Source organism: Ctenopharyngodon idella, chromosome 4, assembly GCF_019924925.1.
Source record: "Ctenopharyngodon idella isolate HZGC_01 chromosome 4, HZGC01, whole genome shotgun sequence".
Lineage (NCBI taxonomy): Eukaryota > Metazoa > Chordata > Actinopteri > Cypriniformes > Xenocyprididae > Ctenopharyngodon > Ctenopharyngodon idella.
In genome coordinates this window covers 4,042,084-4,067,311 of record NC_067223.1, presented here as the reverse complement: position 1 = coordinate 4,067,311, position 25,228 = coordinate 4,042,084, and the positions used below count along the sequence as shown (strand labels likewise).

The following is a 25,228-nucleotide window of genomic DNA, read 5'->3' as shown; positions in this document are numbered from 1 at the left end:
AGGCCTTTAAGCACATGCATAAAAAGGTATTATGTTTCATTTAGCAAGCCTGCAACCATCTCAATCATAGATGGAAAAGACCATTTACAACCAAATCACTTAGTTTACCATAGGAAATATATGGTTTTTAAAGCTTTTTAACAGTTAAAGCACCACCTATGGTCCGATCTCCATAAAAGTTGGCATGCTTCTTTAGAGTCATATGCTACATGTGCGCACCTATTTTCGTGAAGTTCTGAGTTTTCGTTTAGGAGTTATAGGCTTTTGCGTGCACTTGGCCACATCTTTTTTCTAAATTACACTGTTATAGCTATCCAAAGGGTAAAGTTCAACTTCTGACTGGGCGAAAAACCTAGGACTAGTTCGCAAAAGTAGTTTTTTTACATTTAATGAATGATTTGATTGACCACAGCGTTTCTTGAGGCAAAGTTGTTCAACACAATCTATCAAATTATATGAATATTGTGTGTGTGTGTGTGTGTGTGTGTGTGTGTGTGTGAAACAACACGTGATTACAGAGGCGTAAAACTCGTTAGTGCCATCTAGTGGCCAATTTCTTTCAAAATTCCTCCAGACCTCTAGGACCATGAGTCGAACATGCCCAATGAGTTTCGTTCCGATCGGCCTCTGTCAACCTTGTCTAATAGGTGATCAAATTCATTGGGCGATGGTGGCGATGTTTTTTGAGATATGCCAATGTCCTCATAGATAATCATGGCTCCTTGGACCAAGACACTGCATGCCAATTTTCAAGTCAATCGGACTAACGGTGAAGTAGTTATAGCCATTTTCACGTTAGTGCCATTATAGCGCTACCAAATTCCCAGTTGCCACGTACATTTTTACGCGACCACAGAATGAGCTATTAAACAGGTGTGCTTTGGTGTTTGGTGAAAATATCTCCGTTCACGAGTTATGACCATTTTATCAAAAGTGGCTCCGGCCACTTCGAACGTTTTGGTGGCTCTTAGGGACTGTGAATCTGAATTATTGACAATTAGACTCCAGAGAATCTTGCTGCACTGGGATGGTTCCGATCAGGTCAAAAACCTAGGACTAGTTAGCAAAAGTAGGTTTTTAAAAAATCCAAAATAACAGAAAATTTCACAGAATTCGAGGCATGCATCTTGTCCATCTTGTGTCAAGAATTCCAACGATTTTTTTTAAACTTCCTACACTTATTATATGAATTACGAATTATTATTATACAAATGACTGTTCTGCGTCCTTTTACTACCTCAATTCAAATCCTATTCTAATTCAAGGATTTAAAAGGCATTTTCAATTAAATTCTGAATGGTGGACAATTGCATGATGTGGGTGTAAAGCAACAAGTGAGGACACAATAAAATCTATGGCTTTTAACAAAGATGTCACCTTTTATCTTTATACCTGATTTCAGCTTGTTTTGAGCAGAAAAGTCGAAGGAAGAACTGCCTTATTATTCAGTCTAGAAATACTATCATTCGTTCAATGTATCTGCACTTTCCTCAAGAAAACAGCACTTAGTCATTTGGCTGTCAGGAAGTTTTGGAACATGACACCACATCCCTGTAGGACTCCTTCCAAACAGAGATGTGTTCAGTGCAAGGACAGAATATTGTGAGCTGAAAATGGCTTGAAGGGGGCAGAGACAAGACGGCTGCTGTTAGCTCACATATGCGTGCTTTGAGAGACAGCTCACTTTTGTTATTTTTCCCCCGTTTAGCACGGCAGAGGCAGATGTTGTTGTCTGATTCATGAACATCGAGATGAATGGAAGTGTGCGTGTTACTTTGACACATCTCAGAAAGCAAACCAAACGGCATGTCATTGTGATATTTGGATATGTCAAACATGGCCTGCTTGAATGCTCTTCTTGGTGGTGTTTGTTAAGGCAAGTGTCACTATTACTGTTGCTCATATTTTGGGTTAAGGTTTTGAACAAACAGATATGACGCTTCAGATCATGTAGTTTGTTGAGTAGAGGTGTGCTATTTTGTATGCCATCAGACTTGTGGATTTTGCCCTTGCAGACAATAAAACAGATGATAAAGTCCCTTAGACTTAAATTGAAAGAGGGACACAAGCCATATCTACACACTTAGAAAAAAGGTTCAGTGTGGTTCTTGGCTCAATTTTAAGAACACTTTATGCCAAAAATGTTTGCATAATACTTTCATGTTTAATGAGTTATTTCTTTTTTTCTAGTGAAATAGTATGTTTATGTTTAATTAATAAAATTGAATTAAAAATTAAAATTAATTAAAATGTATTAATTTAGGTGCTGTTAACACGACACCATTTTCAACTAAAAACTGAAAACATTTTATGCGTTTTGGGGGCCCGAAAACGCAAAGTTTTGAAAACGTGTTTTAAAGTGCAAGTTTTTGAAAACGATAATGTTATTGTCTCTGTGTAAACTACAAAAACGTGAATTTGAGAAAACAGTGACGTCAGGTGTGTGCGTATTGTGTGTTCAGTCTATAGGCATGCGAGACTACTTAAAGGGTTAGTTTACCAAAAAATGGAAATTCTGTCATTAATTACTCACCCTCATGTCATTCCAAACCCATAAGACCTTTGTTCATCTTCGGAACACAAATGAAGATCTTTTTGATGAAGTCCGAGAGGTTTTAAAAAGAAAATACTCAACAATGGTGTTGACTTATGAATTTGCTCGTGGTTTGTATTAAAGCATATTAAAAACACCACATAAACATATAAAAAACATTATAAACTTTATTTTCACCACTGGGGGTCTTTAAGAAAATATTGACCTGCAATCCAGTAGGGGGAGCACCACGACGCATGCGTGTTGTGTTGACTCAAGACTGGAAGTTGATCTGTGAATGCGCTTTGGATAATATTATTTTGTAAATAAAGTGTTAAATTATGTTTTTTGTGCAAACAAAGCACTCGTGTCGCTTCATAAAATTGAGGTTAAGCCACTGGAGTCACATGGAGTACTTTAACGATGTCATTCCTACCTTTCTGGACCTTGGAGTGGTAGTTGCGTTGGATCTCTATGGAGGGACAAACCTTCATCAAAAAGATCTTAATGTGTGTTTAGAAGATGAACAAATGCCTTACTGATGTGGAACGACATGAGGGTGAGTAACGATAGAATTTTCATTTTTGGGTGAACTAACAACAATGGTGGACTACAGGACTGTGTTTTTTGCTGAGTTTATTAATGGTTCTCCAGCAAAGTGTAGATTTACTGCACCACTACTATGACCAGTGGAGACTTATTACATATGTGAAATTCTAACATCGCCAACTAATTCTAATTCTCACCTCGCCAACTACTGGCCCGGCATGCATAATACAGTGTTTTTAGTCGTTTTCGTGGATCTGTGTGAACGGGGATAGTTTTGATAACATTTTCATCTGTATACGAAACTTTTCAAAAGGAAAAACTGTTTTTAAGTACACTGTTGTCACGTGAACGTACCTTAAAACTAAATCCATAACATGATCTCATGATGGGAAGTCATGAACATTTCTATATAGGCAGCGCCTCACAGAACCCTAAAAGGGTTAGTTCACACAAAAATGAAAATTTATGTCATTAATTACTCACCCTCATGTCATTCCACACCCGTAAGACCTTCTTTCATCTTCAGAACACAAATTAAGATATTTTTGATGAAATCCGATGGCTCAGTGAGGCCTCTATTGCCAGCAAGATAACTAACATTTTCAGATGCCCAGAAAGCTACTAAAGACGTATTTACAACAGTTCATGTGAGTAAAGTGGTTCAACCTTAATATTATAAAGCAATGAGAATACTTTGTGTGTGGCAAAAAAACAAAATAACGACTTTTCAACAATATCTCGTGATGGGTGATTTCAAAACACTGCTTCATGAAGCTTTGAAGCTTTACGAATCTTTTGTTTCGAATCAGTGGTTTGGAGCGCCAAAATCACATGATTTCAGTAAACGAGGTTTCGTTACGTCATAAGTGTTTCGGAATTTCAGTAGTTCACATGACTTTGGCAGTTTGATGTGCATTCCGATCCACTGATTCGAAACAAAAGATTCGTAAAGCTTTGAAGCTTCATGAAGCAGTGTTTTGAAATCGGCCATCAATAGATATTGTTGAAAAGTCGTTATTTTGTTTTTTGGCACACAAAAAGTATTCTTGTCGCTTTATAATATCAAGGTTGAACCACTGTAGTCACATGAACTGTAAGTAAGTCTTTAGTAGCTTTCTGGGCATTTGAAAGTGTAAATTATCTTGCTGTCAATGGAGGCCTCACTGAGCCATCGGATTTTATAAAAAAATATCTTAATTTGTGCTCTGAAGATGAACGAAGGTCTTACGGGTGTGGAACGACATGAGGGTGAATAAATAATGACAGAATTTTCATTTTTGGGTGAACTAATACTTTAATGGTTCTATATAAAACATTTTCTTCTCAGAGTGGAGAAACCAGAATATCAATAATTTAAACAATTTTACAGCTCCAAAAATGCATGAGTTAAATGTTAAGCTTCAAATTTCTGCATTTAAACCCTCCAAAAATTGACCCCATTTATTTCCATTGTAAGTGCCTCATCATTGATTTTTGCTTGATTTTTAGAGGAGTTAAAATTAGTTTTTGTGGTGATCAACATTATGCCAAAAATGGTTAATTGAGCTCAACTTTTATTGAACCCAGAACATTTAATATAACCAAACACATTGCTTATCTGTCCGAATAAAACCCTGTTGTGTGTAATTCTTTTACTACACGGTAAAAAAGGTATTTTTCAAAGAATATTTTTTTTCAGTATGTTTAACAAGAAAGCACTGTTTCAGTCTTTTCCTTCAAAAATGTCATGTGTTACTTACCATTTCTTTGTAATTATTTGTGAAATTTACTAGCAAAGTAAATCCTACACCATTTTTTTCATTGACACCCTTCCACATGTTCACATTAGGGCGACAGACAAAATAAAAATGATTTCCAGTCAAATAATAACTGTGATATTACCGTCAGTGAGAGAGAGAGTTATGGCAATATGAATGGCTCTGTTTTAGAAAGTCCTCGTACTGACAAATTGGTGCTGGGAGCAAGTTGAAGGGCATTAAGTTCTAAGGCTTGATTCTTGTCTAGAATCCTGCAACACAGAGAGGAAACTCATTGAAGATATACAGTTTGTGTGATGTGCTTGCTGAATGCAGATCAGAGATGAAGACACGCTGTGAGACTATTGAAAATGCAAAACCTAAAACAAATACATGCAAATAGAGATCGGCGTGTTGAAGCGAATGTCAGATGCCAGGCAGAATAGAGACATTTATGGAGTAATTTGATCATTCAGCACAAGATAGTTTTGTTAAAATGGGACAGTATTATAATGAAATAATTTTTCCTTTATCTTTTGAGATAAAAGACACACTTGAACTTCAAGAATGGAAAACATCCTCAGTCCGATAAGGACATTTACTAAAATTAGAGCATTATTTTCCCAACTTCTGACATCAGACACATCAAAGGCTCCTTACTAGGCATTCAGAAACACTTCTAAGGAGGAGGAGGAAGCCAGATAGATGCTGTTTTTATTTAACACCAGAAGAACTAAAGATGAAACTAAAATATGATAAAGTATGTTAAACCTTGTGCTATTTCTTGCTGTGTGTAGCACCTACAACTCTGCATATTCTTCTGAAGGATCCCAATCTTGGGAAATAGTGACTGAAGTTTTCATTTAACAGTGTTCCTGTCTGATCTTATCAGTTTATGTGGCACATTTAGGGTGTGTTCACACTTGGCAGGTTTGGTTTGATTAAAATGAATCAAAAACTGTATTTGGATTACAAGTGGACCAGCAGCAGATTCCACATTGCACATTTCTTTACCAGCTTTTAATGCTGCTCTTTTGCAGTAACAGTTAGTTACATCATTGTTTTGCAACCAAAAAAAGGCTAAATGTTATCAATCTAGCAATGTGCATCATTCATATATATATTTTCATCTTATTCAGCTCTATTAAATCCTGAGCAATTCACTTCGTAATCTGCGTACAGACAATCTGCCACGCAGGACTAGGACCACTTAGCATTAATCGCCTCAGCCACTCTAATAGAAAACATTGCACAAGCGATTTGTAAATCACATCATCCCTTAACTGCCAGCAAGATTGATGAATGACTCAATCACAGTGTCCAGGTTGCACAGTTAAAATGGGACTGCAGTCAGCAGTCAGAGAGGTGTATGGACACAGACAGCAGGCATTAATGACCGAAAAGGCTGGTCTTGCAAAAGCCATGGATAAGACATTGCATCCGAAACAGTTTGAGAGAGTTCAATAAGAATGGTTCATTTAAAAATTTACTTTCCCTCATGTCACTCTGAACCTGCATGGATTTTTTTCCTCTGTGAAATGCAGAACGAGATATTTTGCAGATTGTCCAAGCTGCTCTTTTCCATTATGAAAGTAGAAAGTGAGTGAAAATGTTCTATATGAGTGGAATCTATTATTTCAACTGATTTCAAGGTGTACATTACGTGGAACACTGTTCACTGTAAGAAAAGAAAAAAACTGAAAAATTACTGGTAATTTTCTGAGTTCACGAACATTTCCTTTAACCCTAAAAGACTTGGGGGTTGAAGATCCAAATGCAGCTTTATTGGTACAATCCAGAACCGTAATCCAAAATACAGGCAATGGGTCAAACACAGGTGATCAGTTCAAATAAACAAACACAAAACAAGGCAGGGTACTAGTGATGTGACATTTAAACCGAGGCTTCAGAGTTTGTGTCGAGCATAAATGGGCGTGTTAGATAAAGCCTCGATTCGAGGCTTGTGTTGGTAACGTAGAAATCACGTGACCAATGACAAACGGAGCCTCACTTTCTGTCCTCTTTTACGAGTAGGTTTTCATTCAGACTTAATCAATTACATTTTTAAATACCTAGTCATACAAGTAATATGAAGAATACAAATTATTAAATAAAATATTTGCCATATGCAATTCATATAGGCTATGTGCACATTATTCTTCTATTACATCATATTGATATTCATACTGGCATTAAATGCCACAGTTTAATGGGTAAATGAATTTATCACAGAGAGAAATTCAACACAACACACACACACACACACTGTTAGGCTTTTATTTGATCACGTAACATGAGACTATCTATGGAATGTGTGGTGGCTGCTTCATGTGACGAAGCTTCTTTCACAGGGTTTTGGCTGCTTTACTTTTTACTAGATGCTGCTGTTTTCGACACTCTCAAAGCTTTGAATCTTCTCCCAGAATAATGAGGGGAAAGCCTCAGTGCTTCATGAGGCTTCATTTGCTAATCACTACTGGGTACACAAGCAAAAGAGCAATCCATGCAACATAAAACTAGGAAGACACTCAGAGATTCAATTTAATGACTAGCAACACCTTGCAGTGAATGACAGAGTGAACAGGGTTTATATAGGCTGGGCTAAACAAGGTAATGAGGAACAGCTGAAGACAATCATGGTTGATTAGTCCGGGCAGTGGTTTATGGGTAATGTAGTCCGAGATGGTGTGGCAGTAGTCTGGGGTGGAGAGTCCTCTGGTGGCTATCAAGGGCACTTCAGCTGGTGATCTTGGCAAGTATATGCAATGCTGGGTAGATTACTAATTCCAAATTACATAACAAAAGTATTAGTAACGTAATCCATTACTTTACACATTTAAGGTAATATAATCTGACTACTTTTTGATTACTTTTAGATTACTTTTGACCTAACTTGGATAGGATATTTTAGTACCATATTGATATAAAAATACAAGACAATAGATTCCATTCGTTTCATGAACAACATAAAGTGCATTAAATATTACATTACGTCAGGATTTCTTAGACCGGGGTTCGTGATGGAATGGGTTCATGAGTTTAATGAAAAGTTATCTCTAACTTATGAACTTAAATTTTCAGAGGCTTCTTGTGAGAACATGTAATTATGTAATCAGTAAAAAAAAAAGTAACTGTAGTCTGATTGCGAGTATTTTAAAATGTAATATAATCTAATTACAACTACTAACTTTTTGGAATCTGATTACGTAACCCAGATTACATGTAATCAGTTACTACCCAGCACTGAGTATATACACAGCATTCACTAAGTAGTACTCTGAACACAGCCAGATAGATAGATAGATAGATAGATAGAGACAGAACAACAAACATGGAGAGTAGAAATAATATCCTGTAGTCATTGTTTATTCATCAGTATGTTTTTTAGATGATAATATTAGCAATACATATTCAGGCTCTATTAGGTTGACTTATATCCATATTTATGCATTTTCCTGTGATATTTGTATTTACAATCTGTTCCAAAAGGCTAATGCCCCCAATTCATTGCTCTTATTACCATGCATGGGCTCTCATTAACCAGGCAGCATGATTTTCCAATACAATTTCTTTCTGTTATTGATTTGACTGTAGGCCATGGATGTGCTAGGGGGTCACTGGAAAATTCAGACCAATGGTGTAAAAAAAAAATAAAAAGGAAAAACAATCAAAAACCTCAACATTGTTACTGTTTCATCCTGCTTTCTAAATGTGTAGTGTTGTATTTTCTGGGTTTCCTCTGTTCACTGTTGCCCTCAGCTTGCTTAACAGGGTTTTAAGGCAAAGCTGCTTTGGAACAATATTTTTTCCTGAAAAATGCTGAACAAAAAAATGTGTCTTTTATTTAAAGCTGACAGTGCTCAGAGTAGAAAAAGACTCAATTTTCCCACATAATAATTTAATAATTGTCTTTGAATACAGTGTTGTGCCAATATACATGTGGCACAACATATGATACATCAGTCTTTTGAGGAACATTTATTTTTAAATAATCTTAATCATCTACTAGAATGTTTGAATATTCTTTAATATTTCAGGCTTTGCTGGATTAATATCTGTTCTCACGCATGAAAATATATAGCTGCCTTCATATTTGGAGGTTCTTGGAATTTGAAACAAGTGGTATTGGCTATTTTCCTAGACGCATTTATATGCATACTATAGCACTGCTTAAACATTGCGTTTCATAAATCATGCAGGACACCTCAGAAAGCCACAACATTATGTAACTATCGCATTGCATGGATTGCAGTATCTTGGAGTGGCCTCTGGCTGTGATCTGAAGTATTGAATTATTGCGCGGCCATTTTTGAGTTGTGAAATTTGGAGCTCTCTCTTTTCACTGTTGTTCGGCAGCAAACGTTGAAGCTGAAACGACGCTATTCTGAAAAGAAAACCCAAAAACATGCGTCTTTTCCAAACTACGCGTTTAAAACACATCTGCATTGGAAATGTAACTGTGTCTAGAGTTAAGGAATGTAACAAAACAGTGTGTGTTGTAGGTTCAAGATGTTTGTTGGGTATTAAGTTTTCTTGCACAGGTGTATCTGGACCATACCTGCAAAAGGTAAAGACAAATATCGGACATGGAAGTATACCGCTAGCTTGTACGCCAAACACAAATTATAACGAACACAGAAAACATTTTATTCGTGCATTTTCATCACAATACACTTATGAGGACGCGTTTGGCCTGGCACGTGACAAACCCGAAAAGTTCTGGAGTGGAGCGGCTCGTGGTATCACTTGGTTTGAACACTGGACCAAAACTCTGGATAATACGGATACAGTGTTTCCAAAATGGTAAGTACAGAATGGGGCGTTGACATATTCCAGTAACAGTCACAGAATGGAATTGAACGCAAGGGTCTCGAGCGCGATAACTGTCGTTAAAGGGAAAGTTCACCCTAAAATTATGTGAGGCACAATGACAGCCTCAGTCACCATTCGCTGTCACCGTATGGAAAAATAAATGCTATGAAAGTGAATAGTGACTGAGCCGTTCAGGCCCTAACATTCTGCAAAACAACAGTTACTCTGAAAGAAGGAAGTAAGTCAGACATGGTTTTTGGGAGAAATAAAACATGAGGGAGAGTGAATTATGACAATTTGCATTTCTTTTTAATTTAACGCCCCTCTTTTAAAAACGCAACGCCAATGGCGCGCGACGCAACGAAATGACGTATATCTGACTCATGGGTGTCTAGACCAATCAAAAACAGCGCAGACGAACGCTTCCTGTCTCAACGCCCCCTTCCGTGTAGGGAATTGCGTTTTTTGTGTTTGTTGTGGGTTGACATTGAATAAATGAGAATGTGGTTCAGCAAGAGGATAGGATTTATATATCAACATCTTTAAATCTGAATTATATTTATCCATTGTTTATTTTTCTCTCTCTCGAGATGAAGCAAATGCTTGTTATTTTCCCACCCCTTATACAACTCTAAGTAGTTCCTTGTATATATTTTATACATATTATTATATATTCATAGCAAGATAACAAATATACATTAATTTTAAACACCAACCAAATTTTTTACAAAGAACCCATCACCCTATAATCACATATCTCAAAGCAATCAGTATTATAACCCACAATCACCTCTGTTTATCCTCATATTCTTTTAATAACACGTTTTATACAACTTTTTACACCTGCTCCAAACTATTCCACAACCTCACCCCACAAATAGTGATGCACATACATTTAAGAGTTGTTCTTATTTTGAGCATTTTAAAGTTTAATTCTTCTCTCAAGTTATACCCACCCTGCCTTTCCATAAACGTTTGTAAATTTCCCAGAAGTAAATTATTTCTTACTTAAAACATGACTTGTGCCATCTTAAATTTAACCAGATCAATGAACTTCAGTGTATGTGACTTTAAGAATAATGAATTTGTCTGTTCCAGATATCCAACATCATTATTGATGATTCTGATTGCTCTCTTTTGTAATGTGTAAAGACTGTAGGTGCAGTGTTGCCAGGTCCGCTGTTTTCCTGTGGAACTGGGCTACTTTTACGCTGTTGCTGCGGGTTGTTTTTCATGTCCGTGGGACCCCAAATAACATGATATTTAGCCCCTGGAATGCTAATTTTACCAGGGAACTCCACCAAAAACGAGTATTTTACTCCCCGGAACACGATTTTTACCATGGGACCCCCCCCCCCCCCCAAAAAAAAAAAAAAACACTTAATTTATCATGGTCAAGGTATCATAATGTGAATATTGCTTTTGTTCAACTATTTCTTTAAGAACACCGGTTTCCATTACAGGTTTGTTGGAGGAAAGCTGAACATGTGTTATAATGCTGTTGATCGGCATGTGGAGAATGGAAGAGGTGATCAAGCAGCTGTCATTTATGACAGTCCAGTTACCGGCACTAAACAAGTCATCACATACAGAGAAATGCAGGAGCAGGTAAAACACTAAAGGTGCGGTCACATTAGTGAAAATTTGGTGAAATTTCTTGGGCAAAAATGGTCGTCAATAGTGTAGTGATGTATGAAGCGCAGCTCACACAGAAGTCATTAAAAAAAAAAAAAAGCAGCTCTCTGTTGGCCAGTGCAGCAAATTTGCGTGATCAACTTGAACCTGTTGATAAATCTGTATGGGCAATCTTTCGCCCTCACGCGAAATTCCCAATTGTGTGGATTCCTATTGAAATGACTGGATTTTGCCCATGAAAATTCACCGGACAAGATCAGATGTTGACCGCACATCAAGTCTTTGAAACCAGGAACCTTCCTCCTCTTCCAAAATGCTGGACCAATTTGCATTTAATGTCCATTTTCTGTTGTTTTGATCAATTGATATTGTAGGATTTCTGACTTGCCTCCAGTTTGTCAGAATTTGTATACGTATCCATAAAATTTAGCTTCCACACACCTGTTTTTGTAGGTGTCCAGGTTGGCGGGTGTTCTGGTGAGGCATGGCGTGAAGACGGGTGATCTGGTGGTGATCTATATGCCCATGGTTCCTCAGGCTATGTTCGCCATGTTGGCATGTGCCCGTATTGGTGCCACCCACAGCCTCATATTTGGAGGATTCGCCTCCAAAGAGCTCTCCGTTCGTATCGACCATGCTAAGGCAAGCCTTTGGGTTTTCTTATTATGAAAATGAATAAACTATTTTTGTAAATGCATATCTCCGCTGAGGTTGCGAAAACCACTTTCCCTCTTAAATCATCTTTTTCTCCGCAGCCCAAGTTGCTGGTGACTGCATCATTTGGCATCGAGCCGGGCAGAAGAGTGGCGTACATTCCCCTGGTGGAGAAAGCTCTGGAGCTCAGCACTCACAAACCACATAAAGTCCTCATCTACAACCGGCCCAGCATGGTGAGCTATTAGAAACCCCATGGCACCTGGACATCAGTCTCATTATCAAACTGGCACAGTTTCTACTGCCTATTAACTGGTAAAAGAGAAGATAATTCTGCAGTGAGAGAATACAAATGCAAATGTAGTCCCCTTTCTAAAAGAGTGTACCTCTAAATTCAACCTTCTCAAGGAGGCTGACACTTAACCAACATAAATCCTTGTAGAAGGAAGTTAGACTTTCTTTGTTTGTATAACTGTAATAACATATCACTCAAAAAATATGAGGAAACCAAATGTTCAAAGCTTTTAGCGTTTTAACAAACTCTAGCTAAACTAATTTCTTTTTCCTGTTTTGGTGTCTGTTAAATGAGTTTTCTCATGTTGCTACATCTACAATCAGTATGTTGATTTCACAACGCAGGGAATTGCTTAAGCTTCATCCTGTGTTGTCATGGAAACTGTTAGCAAATAGCTTTTTGATTTTTCAGCGGTTTGGGATACAGGATGAATCCCACATGGTTGCTGAAGGCGAACACATCTCGGAAATGAGAAAAAAAATATTTGAGTTAAAATTTATATGTGAGGGGAGAATTTGCCAACCCCAGAACTACACATCCTGTTTTAACTTGAGAAGATTTACTCTATGGCAGGATCTTATTTACGGAAACTTTTTGAATATTCAAAACTACTGCATTGGAATGAAAATGCATCCGTGCACTGCCGCAAAACAAACAAACAAACAAAAAACAAATAAAAGTAGTCCATATGATTTAAAAAAGCTTTTCTCACAACTGAACTTGGCAAAGCCTGAAAGAAATGTAGAAAAAAGAGAAAGTCATACAGCTATGAAACAGCATCACAGTGCATGAATAATTGCAGAATTTAATTTTTTAGGTGAACTATTCCTTTAAAAGGATAGTTCACCCAAAAATGAAAATTATCCCATTATTTACTCACCCTTAAGCCGATGCATTATTGTAAGAAAAATTTGAAAAAACTTTATCAATTCTATTAACTAGCTTCTGGCGGACAACTGTAGTCATACTGTGCAAGTCAACTTGTGCCAAATGAGTAACCCCTGATGCGATGTATAATGTAAGATGTACACTACCAGTCAAAAGTTTGGAAACATTACTATTTTTAATGTTTTTGAACGAAGTCTCATATGCTCATTAAGGCTGCATTTAATTCATAATAAATACAGCAAAAACAATAATATTGTGAAATATTATTACAATTTAAAATTATGGTTTTCTATTTTAATATACTTTAAAATATAATTTATATCTGTGATGCAAAGCTGAATTTTCAGCATCATTACTCCAGTCTTCAGTGTCACATGATCCTTCAGAAATCATTCTAATATGCTGATTTGATACTCAGTTATGATCAATGTTGAAAACAGTTGTGTTGCTTAATATTTTTTTGGAACCTGTGATACTTTTTTCAGGATTCATTGATGAATAAAAGGTTAAAAATATCAGCATTTATTCAAAATATAAATCTTTTCTAACAATATAAATCTTTACTATCACTTTTTATCAATTTAACACATCCGTGTTGAATAAAAGTATTAATTTCTTTCAAAAAAAAGAAAGGAAAAAAATTACTGACCCCAAACTTTTGAACGGTAGTGTATATTGTTAGAAAACATTTCTATTTGAAATAAATGCTGATATTTTTTAACTTTTTATTCATCAAAGAATCCTGAAAAAGTATCACAGGTTATAAAATAATATTAAGCAGCACAACTGTTTCCAGCATTGATAATAAATCAGCATATTACAATGATTTCTGAAGGATCATGTGACACTGACGACTGGAGTAATGATGCTGAAAATTCAGCTTTGCATTACAGAAATAAATTATATTTTAAAGTATATTAAAATAGAAAACCATAATTTTAAATTGTAATAATATTCCACAATATTATTGTTTTTTTCTGTATTTATTATGAAATAAATGCAGCCTTAATGAGCATAAGAGACTTCGTTCAAAAACATTAAAAATAGTAATGTTTCCAAACTTTTGACTGGTAGTGTACGCGTAGCATAAGCTTAGACGCCTCTCGCGGTTTAAACAAACAGGGCTGTGTAACAAACTCAAACTCATCTTCTCTTATATCAAAATCCTCTGACATTTCTCTTTAAAAATTACTGTTTTAGACTTCTAATTTGTGACCAGTGTTTTGTTTTGCTCTATCCTCTGCGCTTCCGGATTCGCCAATACATCATGCATCGGGTCTGAGGTTACTCTTCCGCCACAAATCGATGCGTATGTCCGTCTGCCGAAAGCTAGTTATTATAGTTAATACATTTTTAAATATGGATATTTTTCTTAAAAAAAAAAAAAAAATCACTTCCCTTCAGAAGGCCTTTATTAACCTCCTGGAGCCGTATGGATTACTTTTATGATGCATTTTTTTGGCTTCAAAATGTTTCTCCCTTTTCTCCACCATTATAAAGCTTGGAGGAGCAAGGATATTTTTAAATATATGTCTGATTGTGTTCATCTGAAAGAAGATAGTCACATACACATAGGATGGCTTGAGGGTGAGTAAATCATGGGATACTTTTCATTTTAGGGTGAACTATCCCTTTAAGGCAGCTGAAACACTGGATTTGCACTTTGGACTTCCCATAAAATTGAAACAAAATAACATCTGCTGGTGTTGCTTTTGTTAACTAAAACTAAAACTGTTAAAACACTTTTTTTTGTTAATTGAAATAAGGTTAAAATAAAATCTAAATATTAGATGAAAAACTCAAAAATGAGAAATGTTGCATTGGCAACTAATTAAAGTAGAAGTAATAAGAACCAACTAAAACTTAAATTAAAACTGAAATAAAAATAAATTAAAATTATTTAGAAATATTAAAAAAAAACAATAAGAACTAATAAAAATAACAAAACAGCTAAATACATCTAAAAGCTCATTTAAAATATTAATAAAAATATTTAAATAATACTAAAATAATTGCTGCCTGGACTGAGCATTTTGCTTCCTAATATCAGTCTCTGATCATTCTAAGGGACATTCTTTCGTCCTGTGCCTAAACAGTTTTTTTACCATAGGAAAAGGTGTCCACACGTCCTGACCTGAGCTTAGACTGGGAGGAGGAAATGGCCACTGCCCGCCCTCATGACTGTGTGTCTGTCCCCGCTCATCATCCTCTGTACGTCCTGTACACCTCCGGCACTACTGGCACTCCTAAGGTAAGATCTTGTTTATGACAGTACACAGCAGTAAAGCACACAGCTGAGAGAACGGATGAAGTTGTTTACTGTGGACTAGATCCATGCTGTCAGGGGCTTTGTTTATTGTATATTCTGTTAGCAGGAGACCATGAGCCATACGTCTTCATAAACTCTCTTGTGTATTCAAGAAGGAAAGAGCTCGTTTTAATATAAAGGATTTAGCCTGTGGCTGTGATGTTGCTTAAAAAAAATTACCAAAAAGTACTTTTTACTCCAAGTTACATGTTTTGGCCATGTATCTTGCAGTACCCTGTAAATAATGTTTTTTTTTTTTGTTTTTTTTTAAACAATCAATAGGATGGAAGTTATTTTAGGAAATGCCAAACAGAAATTACATTTTTTTAACCATTTTGTTTTACAAAAGAAGAACAAGAATTAAAATAGAGTATGAAATATACTTACAAATTAATCTAATTTTTCACCAAATGAACAGATATTTAATAATTTTGAAACATAACATAAAAAAATAATAATAATAATTGCGAGTTTATATCACACAGTCCTGTCTTTTTCCCCTCACAATTCTGACTTTATTTCTCACATTGACTTTATATCTTACAATTCTGACTATTAAAACAGTATAGGTAGCACAATTCGACAATGAAAAATCCTACCTATCAGATTGTGCTACTAACACAGTATTCATATGGTGTGATGTGGTTTGAGCCTTTAATAACATCCATACCTACCCCAAACCCTACCTTTTAAACAAAACAAATACTGTATAGTGTTGGTAACACAATCTGATAGGTAGCATTATTTGTCAGAATACCTGTCATCGTGAGTACTGCTCCACTGTGGACATTTTTTGCGGATGTGAAGGATGATGTTTTATGTCGATATTGGAACACAATTGAAGTGCAAAGCCTAGTTTACATAATAAGTAATAGTTTAGCATCCAAATACATTGCAAATATGGAAACATTTGGATTTGTGCCAAATGAGAGAGGTTGGCTACGTGAGCCCAACGCTGGTTTCAGTTTCACTTTAAATTAGTTCATTTTGGCTTGACGTATATATAGCCTAGCTACGTATATATATATTTTTTTATTCTTGTTCTGTTCTGAATGCCGTTAAATTTTAAGGATTTGTTGTGGAGTGAGGGGAAATAAATTAGCCTATAGCTATGTTATAGTGTTTATTTACCGGTAGGCTATACATTATTTTAGAATGTAATTACGAAATGTGACTTATACACAGCAACTTTTTTTTTTTCTCTCTCTCAAAAACTCAATTTTATATATATATATATATTTTTTTACCATGCAGATATTTTTCAAAATATCTTGAAAAATGACTTTAAAAATTACTTAAATTACTTTTTAAACCTTTAAAGGATTAGTTCACTTCAGAATTCAAATTTCCTGATAATTTACTCTCCTCATGTCATCCAAGATGGTTGTCTTTCTTTCTTCAGACAAAAAGAAATTAAGGTTTTTAAGGAAAACATTCCAGGATTTTTCTCCATATAGAAATATAGCTGAGAATGTCTATTTCTTAAATATGTTTATTTGCACTACCGTTCACTTGCACTAAGCATAAGCGCCATATATACTGTCAGGGAGTGAGTTTGCACGTTCACGGCGCATCGCCAGTTAAAATCGTTTGGGTATGAACACAAAGACGTGCCGAAAAACGGCTTTAGTCTTGCATAGCCAGACCTTCAGACTGACGGCAGAAGATCTGGACTCTATCGCACCTTTTATTGGCCAAGGACCGCCCAAAAGGACGTTTGACTGACATGTAACGCAACCAATCACAATTTGTTTTGTCCATGTTTAAGGGCACGAAAATGTAAAGCCGATGTCCCTACAATAACAGACTAATAAATTATTCATTCAAGAATGTTATGCAAGTTTACTGCAACAATGGAGTCGCAAACTTCATGTACTTTTGAAAACACAGCGTTCAGCTGATCCTGGTAAGCGCTCGTTCTCGCAGTTGTAAACACGATGGCGTTCTTTGTTGGGCATCACGCCATTTGTTACTAGGTGGACCATTAAAGAACGCGACACACACGTCTCCCAGACATCCTGTAGAATTCAACCAACCAGATTCGAAAATCCTGAAGTGTTTCCAGATAAGTGTGCCATATGCATCAGACATTCAGCCAATGGTCTGTGGGCGTGAAGTCTGAGGCTGAGACTACAGCTGGTTTGACTGGGTATTTTCAAGCTGCAGGCTGTTGTTTTTTAAATATGCCATGTCTAGTTAAAATGCCTTAAAATCATTGCGATATTTACGGTGTTTTTGATGACCAGCAAAACATCACAAACATTTTTTTTTTTTTAAACCCAAATGCTAGGTTAGCCTTATTTTTATTGTTTTTACCCAGGTGCTGGGTAGTTTTTCTCAGCTGCTGGGTTAATTTGACTGACAATACAAATGAAGAACCCTCACACACCTATACAGTGCTTTTTCATTCGTTGGGTAGTCTGTGCCATATTGGATAAACTGGATAAATTTGTCAATGGTCATTTCGTGTTCTGTTCTGAGAGAGAACTTCCTGAGGGGAATCTTCCTGAATAAAACTAAGGTTTGTATTGCATTGTTTTCTTAACATATTTTTACTGTAGAAACAGGAAAACGTCTGTAGTCTTACATTGTACCTTTTTTTGTTTACATGTGCGTCGCAGCTAACGTCTGCTTGGAACGCTAACCTTCTACAAACTCAGCATACGCTGGATTTACACAACGTGCCATCATATGGAAGTTTCACCTCCTGCCAAACGAATGCTGTGATCATGGCTGAGACCCGAGACATGTCATCGCTGTCATAGCCTATGCAACAAAGTTGACGTGCTCATGCAGTGTATAAAGTACAGCTCTGTTGACTACAGTGGGAGCGCTCTATTGATCTAGTATGCTAGCGCCGTGTTTAATGGGTTGAAACTTGAATGTCTGACAGACGTGATGACAGAAGGTAAAGCTGTTTTTGATGTAACTTTGCAAACATGATTATTAGCATAAGATTGTTTTTTAATGAACTGATACCAGTTTTCTTCCCACAGATTCCCTGAGGCTGCTCCTGCCACTTTCTCAATCATTTTCTAAATGTTTTTGAGTAATTTATCAATTGTCAAAGATTGACTTGTCATTGAATAAAAATAATTTTATATGAACTGTCCCTGTCCAATATATTTAAGAAAGAATGATTTTTAGTTATTTAAAATGAATAACCTGACATGGCACTATGCAATAACCCAGCAAATGGGTTAATGTAAAAAAACCAAAATAAAATAACCCAGCATGCGTTCTGTCCTATATTTACCCAGAACTGGGTGGCCAAAAAACCCAGCAATGGTTGTTTTTAAGCAGTGTATTTTTGTAATTCCTACATGATCCTATCAAATGTTCCACCTTATTCTATTATCGTTCCACCCTAAGTAACATTTTATTTTGTCTATTTAATATTGTCCAAGAGGCGAACGGCGCCATGAAATTTACATTATCATGCCTCAGGTGCTGTTCAATCCCTAACAACTCACTTTTATATGTACACTGACTGGGCAAGAAGCAAGCTAAGAGAAGGGAGTACAAGGAGCACAGGAGGAAGTTACAAGGCCTGAAGGCAGAGCGAACAAAACACGGCTCTCCACTGACCCAGACTCCAGCCAGTATGAAATATGTGGCCTAAGGCAAAGCTGCCCTGTACATAAACCACTTGCTAATGGCCCTCGCTCACACACACACACCTCTGAGATTTATGGATCTAAGTGTTTTTGGCGCACACAGGATCTAATTACCACCCTACAAATCAAAATGTGTCCCTCAGTATCAACCCTCAACCTGATTTGATAATAATTCACTGACAATAGGGACACAATGAATTGTAATACAGATAATTGTGATTAATTGTGTTTTGTTCATCTCACATACTCACATAGTTTATGCTGGACTTGTGTGAACGCAATAAAATACATGATTGTCTCGAAAGCTTTGTGAACAAAGAATAATTATTTACATTAATAACAACTTCAGTTTACTTTCCATTCACACTGTTTTTTTTTAACCCAGCCAATCTCAGTATAGTTGTTGTTATAAATATTAAAATATTATGGAATAATTATTCATAAATGTTTAACATTTTCCGCTTTCACACATGAATAAGCCATTACATGAATAAAAATTTAAAGTGAAACTGACTAATAATAAAACAATGACCACAAATATTTACCAATACATGAAAATTATTTAAATTAATTTATAATGCTAAACTGGAGAGACAGACGACAAAACTGCAGCGAGCGCTTAGAATAGATAGAAAGATATCGTGCTCTGATGTGGATGCTAATATAGTTATCTTGCTATGTTGTTCTCGTTCTTGGTGTGAAAGGGCCTTAGAATACTTTTTGTGCGCAAAAACAAAACAAGTTTATTCAACAATTTCTTCTCTTCCCTGTCATTCTCCTATGCTGTTTACGTTGCAGCCCTTCCAGGTTCTATGTCAGAACGCAGACTCATCTCAATTGTTGAATAAAGTTGTTATTTTTGTTTTGTTTTTGCGCACAAAAAGTATTTTCGTCGCTTCATAAAATTAAGTTTGAACCACTGTAGGACTATTTTAATGATGTCTTTAGACAGAATTTTCATTTTTGGGTGAACTAACCCCTTAACAGTGATGCTTGTTTCCTGTAAACATGTCTTCTTCTTTTTTTTTCTCATCAGGGTGTAGTCAGAGATTCAGGAGGATATGCCGTGATGTTAAACTGGACCATGTCTAACGTTTATGGCCTGGCTCCTGGTGAGGTAGGTCATGATCTATGATTTTTGTAAGTGGTAATGTCATGAGGATCTACATTTCTGTTATTTTTTTTAATAAAAGAGATTTGATGAACTTTGAAAACATACTTCCTACCCTGTCTAAAACTAGTTCTCATTAAAAAAAAAATATTAAAAAGCTGCATAAAATGCATACAAGTAAAATGGGGAAAAATTGTGTAGCACCTGCCGCTCTGCTTACCCATTCTGAGGATTCCAATGGTAATTACAGTCACATTTACCCTTTTTTCGTGACGTAATCCAGTCATTTCAATTAGAATCCAGTACATCTGGAATTTTGCATGGACACGAAAGATTTCCTCTGCAAATTCGTCGCATTGACCAACAGAAAGCTGGAAAGCTGCTTGGTTTGAAAGTCACTTCTGAGTGAGCTGTGCTTCATACATCACTACATATTAATAATAGACAACATTTTAATTTGCCTTCAAAATTTAGTATGAATTTCACTATTGTGACTGCACCTTTAGAAACAAGCTTGTTATAGTAATAGTGATAATTTTAGTCCAACCTTGCTTGACTTTGTCAAAATGTAGTGCAGTCTTTATAAAAAAACTGTTGTTGTAGGATGGGGCAGAACAAACTACTTTGGCGTTAGACTTCCTCATGTAAGAATAGGGCGTTTAAGTGGGGGAAGGTACTGCCTGTTTATGGAAAAGATCCATGTGAAGATTCTTTAACAATTATTTTTTTGTGATCCACAGCATAACCATGCATAGGGTTGGAACAACAGGGAAAAATGATGATAGATGCATGACATGACCCCTTGAAAACGCTTCTGTCTCACACCGTTTAACCTTCACGTCTCTCTCTGTCAGGTCTGGTGGGCCGCGTCTGACCTTGGCTGGGTGGTGGGCCACTCATATATCTGCTACGGTCCGCTTCTACACGGCAACACAACCGTTCTCTACGAGGTATGGGGTATGTGTGTGCAAAAATGTGCGAATGTATAATGAGTGTGAATGCTTTACAGCATTTGACCTGTGGACCGCTTTAGCTAACACTCAATTATCTGCTGTTGTGGTTTGCCGGATCCTGACGCTCATGCTGAACTGAGGTCTCCTAAGTCCGTACTGTAAAATTTTACAGGCTGTAACAGTCATTTCTCTAGGGGAATGAATGCAAGGAAGAACTACTCTCTAAAGCAAACTTCCTGAATCACTGGCTCAGTTTGACTTTGTTGTGCGTTCGATTTGCTGTTGATTTTCATAAGCTTTTGTACTGGTAACAGAGCAGGTCTTATAGTATTAAACTAGTTTTCCTCATTAAGTCTTAGCTGAGATAGCAGCATGAATACTAAAATCATTTGCACTCGGTGGGAGATTATCAGACTGTGTTTGGTTTTCTGTCAAGGTGAATTCAGCACTGGCATCTCCTTTGTTGATTAGATGTGTTGTTTCGCTCCACATGAGAAAATGGGAGATGCTAGTAGAATTTATTAGTCTGCTGTAATGGAAGTTTGATTTCAACAGATCTCTCATACAATGTTAATGTCCAGACCAAAAAGCCCTCAGTCTGTTTTGATGAATGTCTTTTGTAATTATGCACATCCATGGTCATATTGGTTTTATGCTATCAACTAATGCAACATGCAAAACCTGATCTGATTTATTTAGTAGTGGCGTTTGTTAAGAAACAAAACTTTTTGATGCCAATGACCCCAAATATAATCATCTGCTTGCAAGGGACTCTTTGTAATATATTTATACTATGTAAGGAAAATAGTGTAATATTGTAGAGGCAACATGTCAGAAAAATTGGCATTTATGTTGTCTTTGTACAGGATGAAAGCCAAAATAAACTATTAAATTAATATCTGGGAAATATATATCATTACTTCAAAATAATATTAATTAATTATCATTCAAATTTATTTGTGTACTGCATATCACAATAAATATTGGTGCAATTTTTTTTTTTTTGGTGCACTTTTTTTCTAACTTTTTACATAAATTAAAACTAGCAAGAACCATCTATTGGTTTACCCAAAAATTAAAATGTTTTTTATTTTTTTCATCATTAATTCACTGTCGCGTCATCCTAAATCTGTTCTTTTTTGTCGAACATTAAAGAAGATATTTTTTGGAAAAGTGTATTATTTCTTGTTCGTCTTGTCCAATTCAATGGGGTAAAATTTTGTTTGAACCCCAACGTTCCTAATAATATCTTCTTTTGTGTTACACAGAAGAAAGAAAGGTTTGGAACGGCATAATGTTGAGTAAACAATAACAGATTTTCAAGATAAGATAATGGCATAAGTGGGATTTTACTTTCTAAGCAACTGGCCATCATACAGTTTCCCCCTGGTTGACTTTAAAATGGGCAAACAAAAAATCAACCAGCAGCAGTATTTAGACTATGTGCTGATTTGCCAGTCAGTAACCACCCAGATCACACTAATAATTAGCTACCAGTGCCCTAGCAATAAGGAAAAACCCCCTAACGACCATATAGCAATGGACTGAAAACCCCTCAGAACACTTTAGCAACCGCAAAGCAATGACCTGGCAACCATCCACAACACCCTCTTCAAGCAAACATCACTCACTGAAAATCTATTTAATATTGGATCATTTATATTACATAGCAAGTGATTCAGTAGGGTAAACAAAACAAACATTAAATGCCTGCCAATTACTGATTGACGCCGACGTGCGACAGATGCAGATCCTTGTTTTGTACAGTGTAAATCAAGAACAAACCTTGTTCAGTTAAATAATTATTCATGGACAGATGATGTTTTTCCCTTTCTTTTGAGTCAATCAGCCGTAGACCTATCTTTTTGTTTCTATAACAACACCCAAATGTCAAAATAATTATTAGTTTTCTTTGTTCAAAGCTTGTCTAAGAAAAATCTCATAACTTTGAAATTGCTTTGGCCTTTTTTCTCTCACTGAAACGCACACAAACACAGTTCTAGAAACAAGATGAGAGGTTCGTGTGTGAGCCGTTTGATTTGTTCCCACTAATATGAAGTCATTGTTTAGTTCTGAGAGTATTCTCTCTGAGCAGAAACATGAATATTTGAACAGCTCAGCGTTGTGCAATGCTACTTGTGTGTGCAATCTCTATGCAACAGTATTATTCTGTTTTCTTTGCCATACGTTTTGGCCATCTGCCACCCAGGCACCTTTCCAAGCCACTCTCCATTTCAAACACATCCTTGATTTAATATTCACTCCCCGACCGCATCAAACGCCCGTGCTGATCCAGCCTGACATTGGGAGACCTGTGTATAAGTCCAAAATGTTGTGAAAATTGTCTAAAATTCTACTTTTCCCCCCAAAAGACTTTTTCAAAAAAAAATTTTTTTTTTTTAAACATAATATTGAACAATTTTTCCTATGTTTTCTTAAGATATTGGTCTCATTTATGCAGTCTGATGCTATAAGCAGTTGCTGTTTCCGCAGGGCAAACCTGTGGGGACTCCAGACCCTGGGGCCTTTTTCCGTGTGATGTCTGAGCATGGCACAGCCTCCATGTTTACTGCTCCCACTGCTATCAGAGCCATTCGCCAGCAAGACCCTCAGGCAGAACACGGGAAACAGTACCCGCTCAGCAGGTAACCTCAAATCTGTACCTGTACCTATTCACATAATGCCCCACGGCATGTACTGTAACATCTGCTGTGAGGCATCTGCAAGTTTTTTTCTTTTTTTTGTTTGTTTTATTTTTGGCGACTACACAGTAAACACAGCTTCCCCTACAATATAATGACATGTTTACATGCAGTATATTTAAGTAATCTCTTTCTCTATGTATTTACAGTGGTCCCAAAAAGTTTTTGGACACTTAAGGCCCGGGTGTACTTAATTTTCCACGTTCCACTCTGTCTCGCACACAGTTGAGCTCCTTTGTAAAATTATACTCCTTTGGCTTTGATATATACATGTTCGGCGTGTGCGCACTATCTAGTGGACTTTGTTATCAAGTGCTCAAGTCACTCACACATACGCTGTTGTTCACGCACTGTCTGTGCGGTTACAAAAAATGGGCTGCACGCAGACGTCCGCAGTCCCTCCCGATGACAAAAATTACGTCATACAGTTAGCACGTGGACCGTTGAGGAACGCGGACGGCCAAAGTATACTTTTTTTCTGTTTATGTCACACTTAAAATTATCTGAATGTCATTGCATTGGATACAAAGTATCAAAACAAGTGGTAAATACTGCTGCTTTCCTCCGAAGTAACTTTACTTTTCTCAGCCACTTTTTCAATGATTTTAACACTAAACAAGTAGGACGTTATCATAGATGCAAGTCAGTTTCTCTCATAGTGAGCCTCATTTATCAATCTAACGTGGAAACGAGCGCAGATCCGAGCACTGAAATCATCTTATGAGAGGGTTCACGTGTGATTCATGTAACATTTGTTTGCCGCCAATCCCATCAAAAAACAGGACAATAATTAATAAATTTAGCGGCTAAAAACAGTCATCATTTGAATATCACGCACATATAAATTCTCAGTTAAGAGTTTACAACATGGAATAATGTAACCCGGCCAAGAAGAGGAAGTAATGTCATGAAAGAGAAATTGATCTTACCCCAGAAACACCTGTTAACCTTGTAATTGCAAACAATTAAATTATTATTTAACATAAGAAACTACGGTAACACTTTACAATAAGGTTTCGTAAGTTGAGAGAATTGAAAAATGAATAGAATTGAAGAATGAATAGTTATACAGCATTTATTAATCTTAATGTTAATTTCAACATTTACTAATACATGAATAAAAGCAAATGTATTTGTTAACATTAGTTAATGCGCTGTGAACTAACATGAACAATCAATGAACAGCTGGATTTTAACTAACATAAATACTGTAATAAATGTATGGCTTATTGTTAGTTCATGTTTGTTAATACAAAATGCTTTCATAACAATTCTCCACCAGATTTAATATGCTGCACGGAAAAACGTGCGAGTTAAAACCGGACGTGAGATTTGATCGTAGCCACCGCTTACATACATATTGACAAATGCCACATTTTGTGTGGAAACGACCGTCTGCCCAGTTTTCTATCATTGGTTGTTTTGTAAATGAGGG

At 36.3% G+C, this 25,228-nt stretch overlaps 1 protein-coding gene across 1 annotated transcript in view; it reads left to right on the top strand.

Annotated features, from left to right (window-relative positions):
• Window positions 1-9,101: 9,101 nt before the first annotated feature.
• acss3 (acyl-CoA synthetase short chain family member 3) overlaps window positions 9,102-25,228 on the top strand; it is a 43,147-nt gene continuing 27,020 nt past the window's right edge. Inside the window, exons 1-8 of the mRNA XM_051890709.1 lie at window positions 9,102-9,621; window positions 11,094-11,238; window positions 11,719-11,907; window positions 12,021-12,155; window positions 15,213-15,353; window positions 20,064-20,144; window positions 20,993-21,088; window positions 23,585-23,736. Coding sequence (XP_051746669.1) covers window positions 9,224-9,621; window positions 11,094-11,238; window positions 11,719-11,907; window positions 12,021-12,155; window positions 15,213-15,353; window positions 20,064-20,144; window positions 20,993-21,088; window positions 23,585-23,736 — 1,337 coding nt within the window. The 5' untranslated portion in view covers window positions 9,102-9,223. The remainder of the gene's footprint in view (window positions 9,622-11,093; window positions 11,239-11,718; window positions 11,908-12,020; window positions 12,156-15,212; window positions 15,354-20,063; window positions 20,145-20,992; window positions 21,089-23,584; window positions 23,737-25,228) is intronic.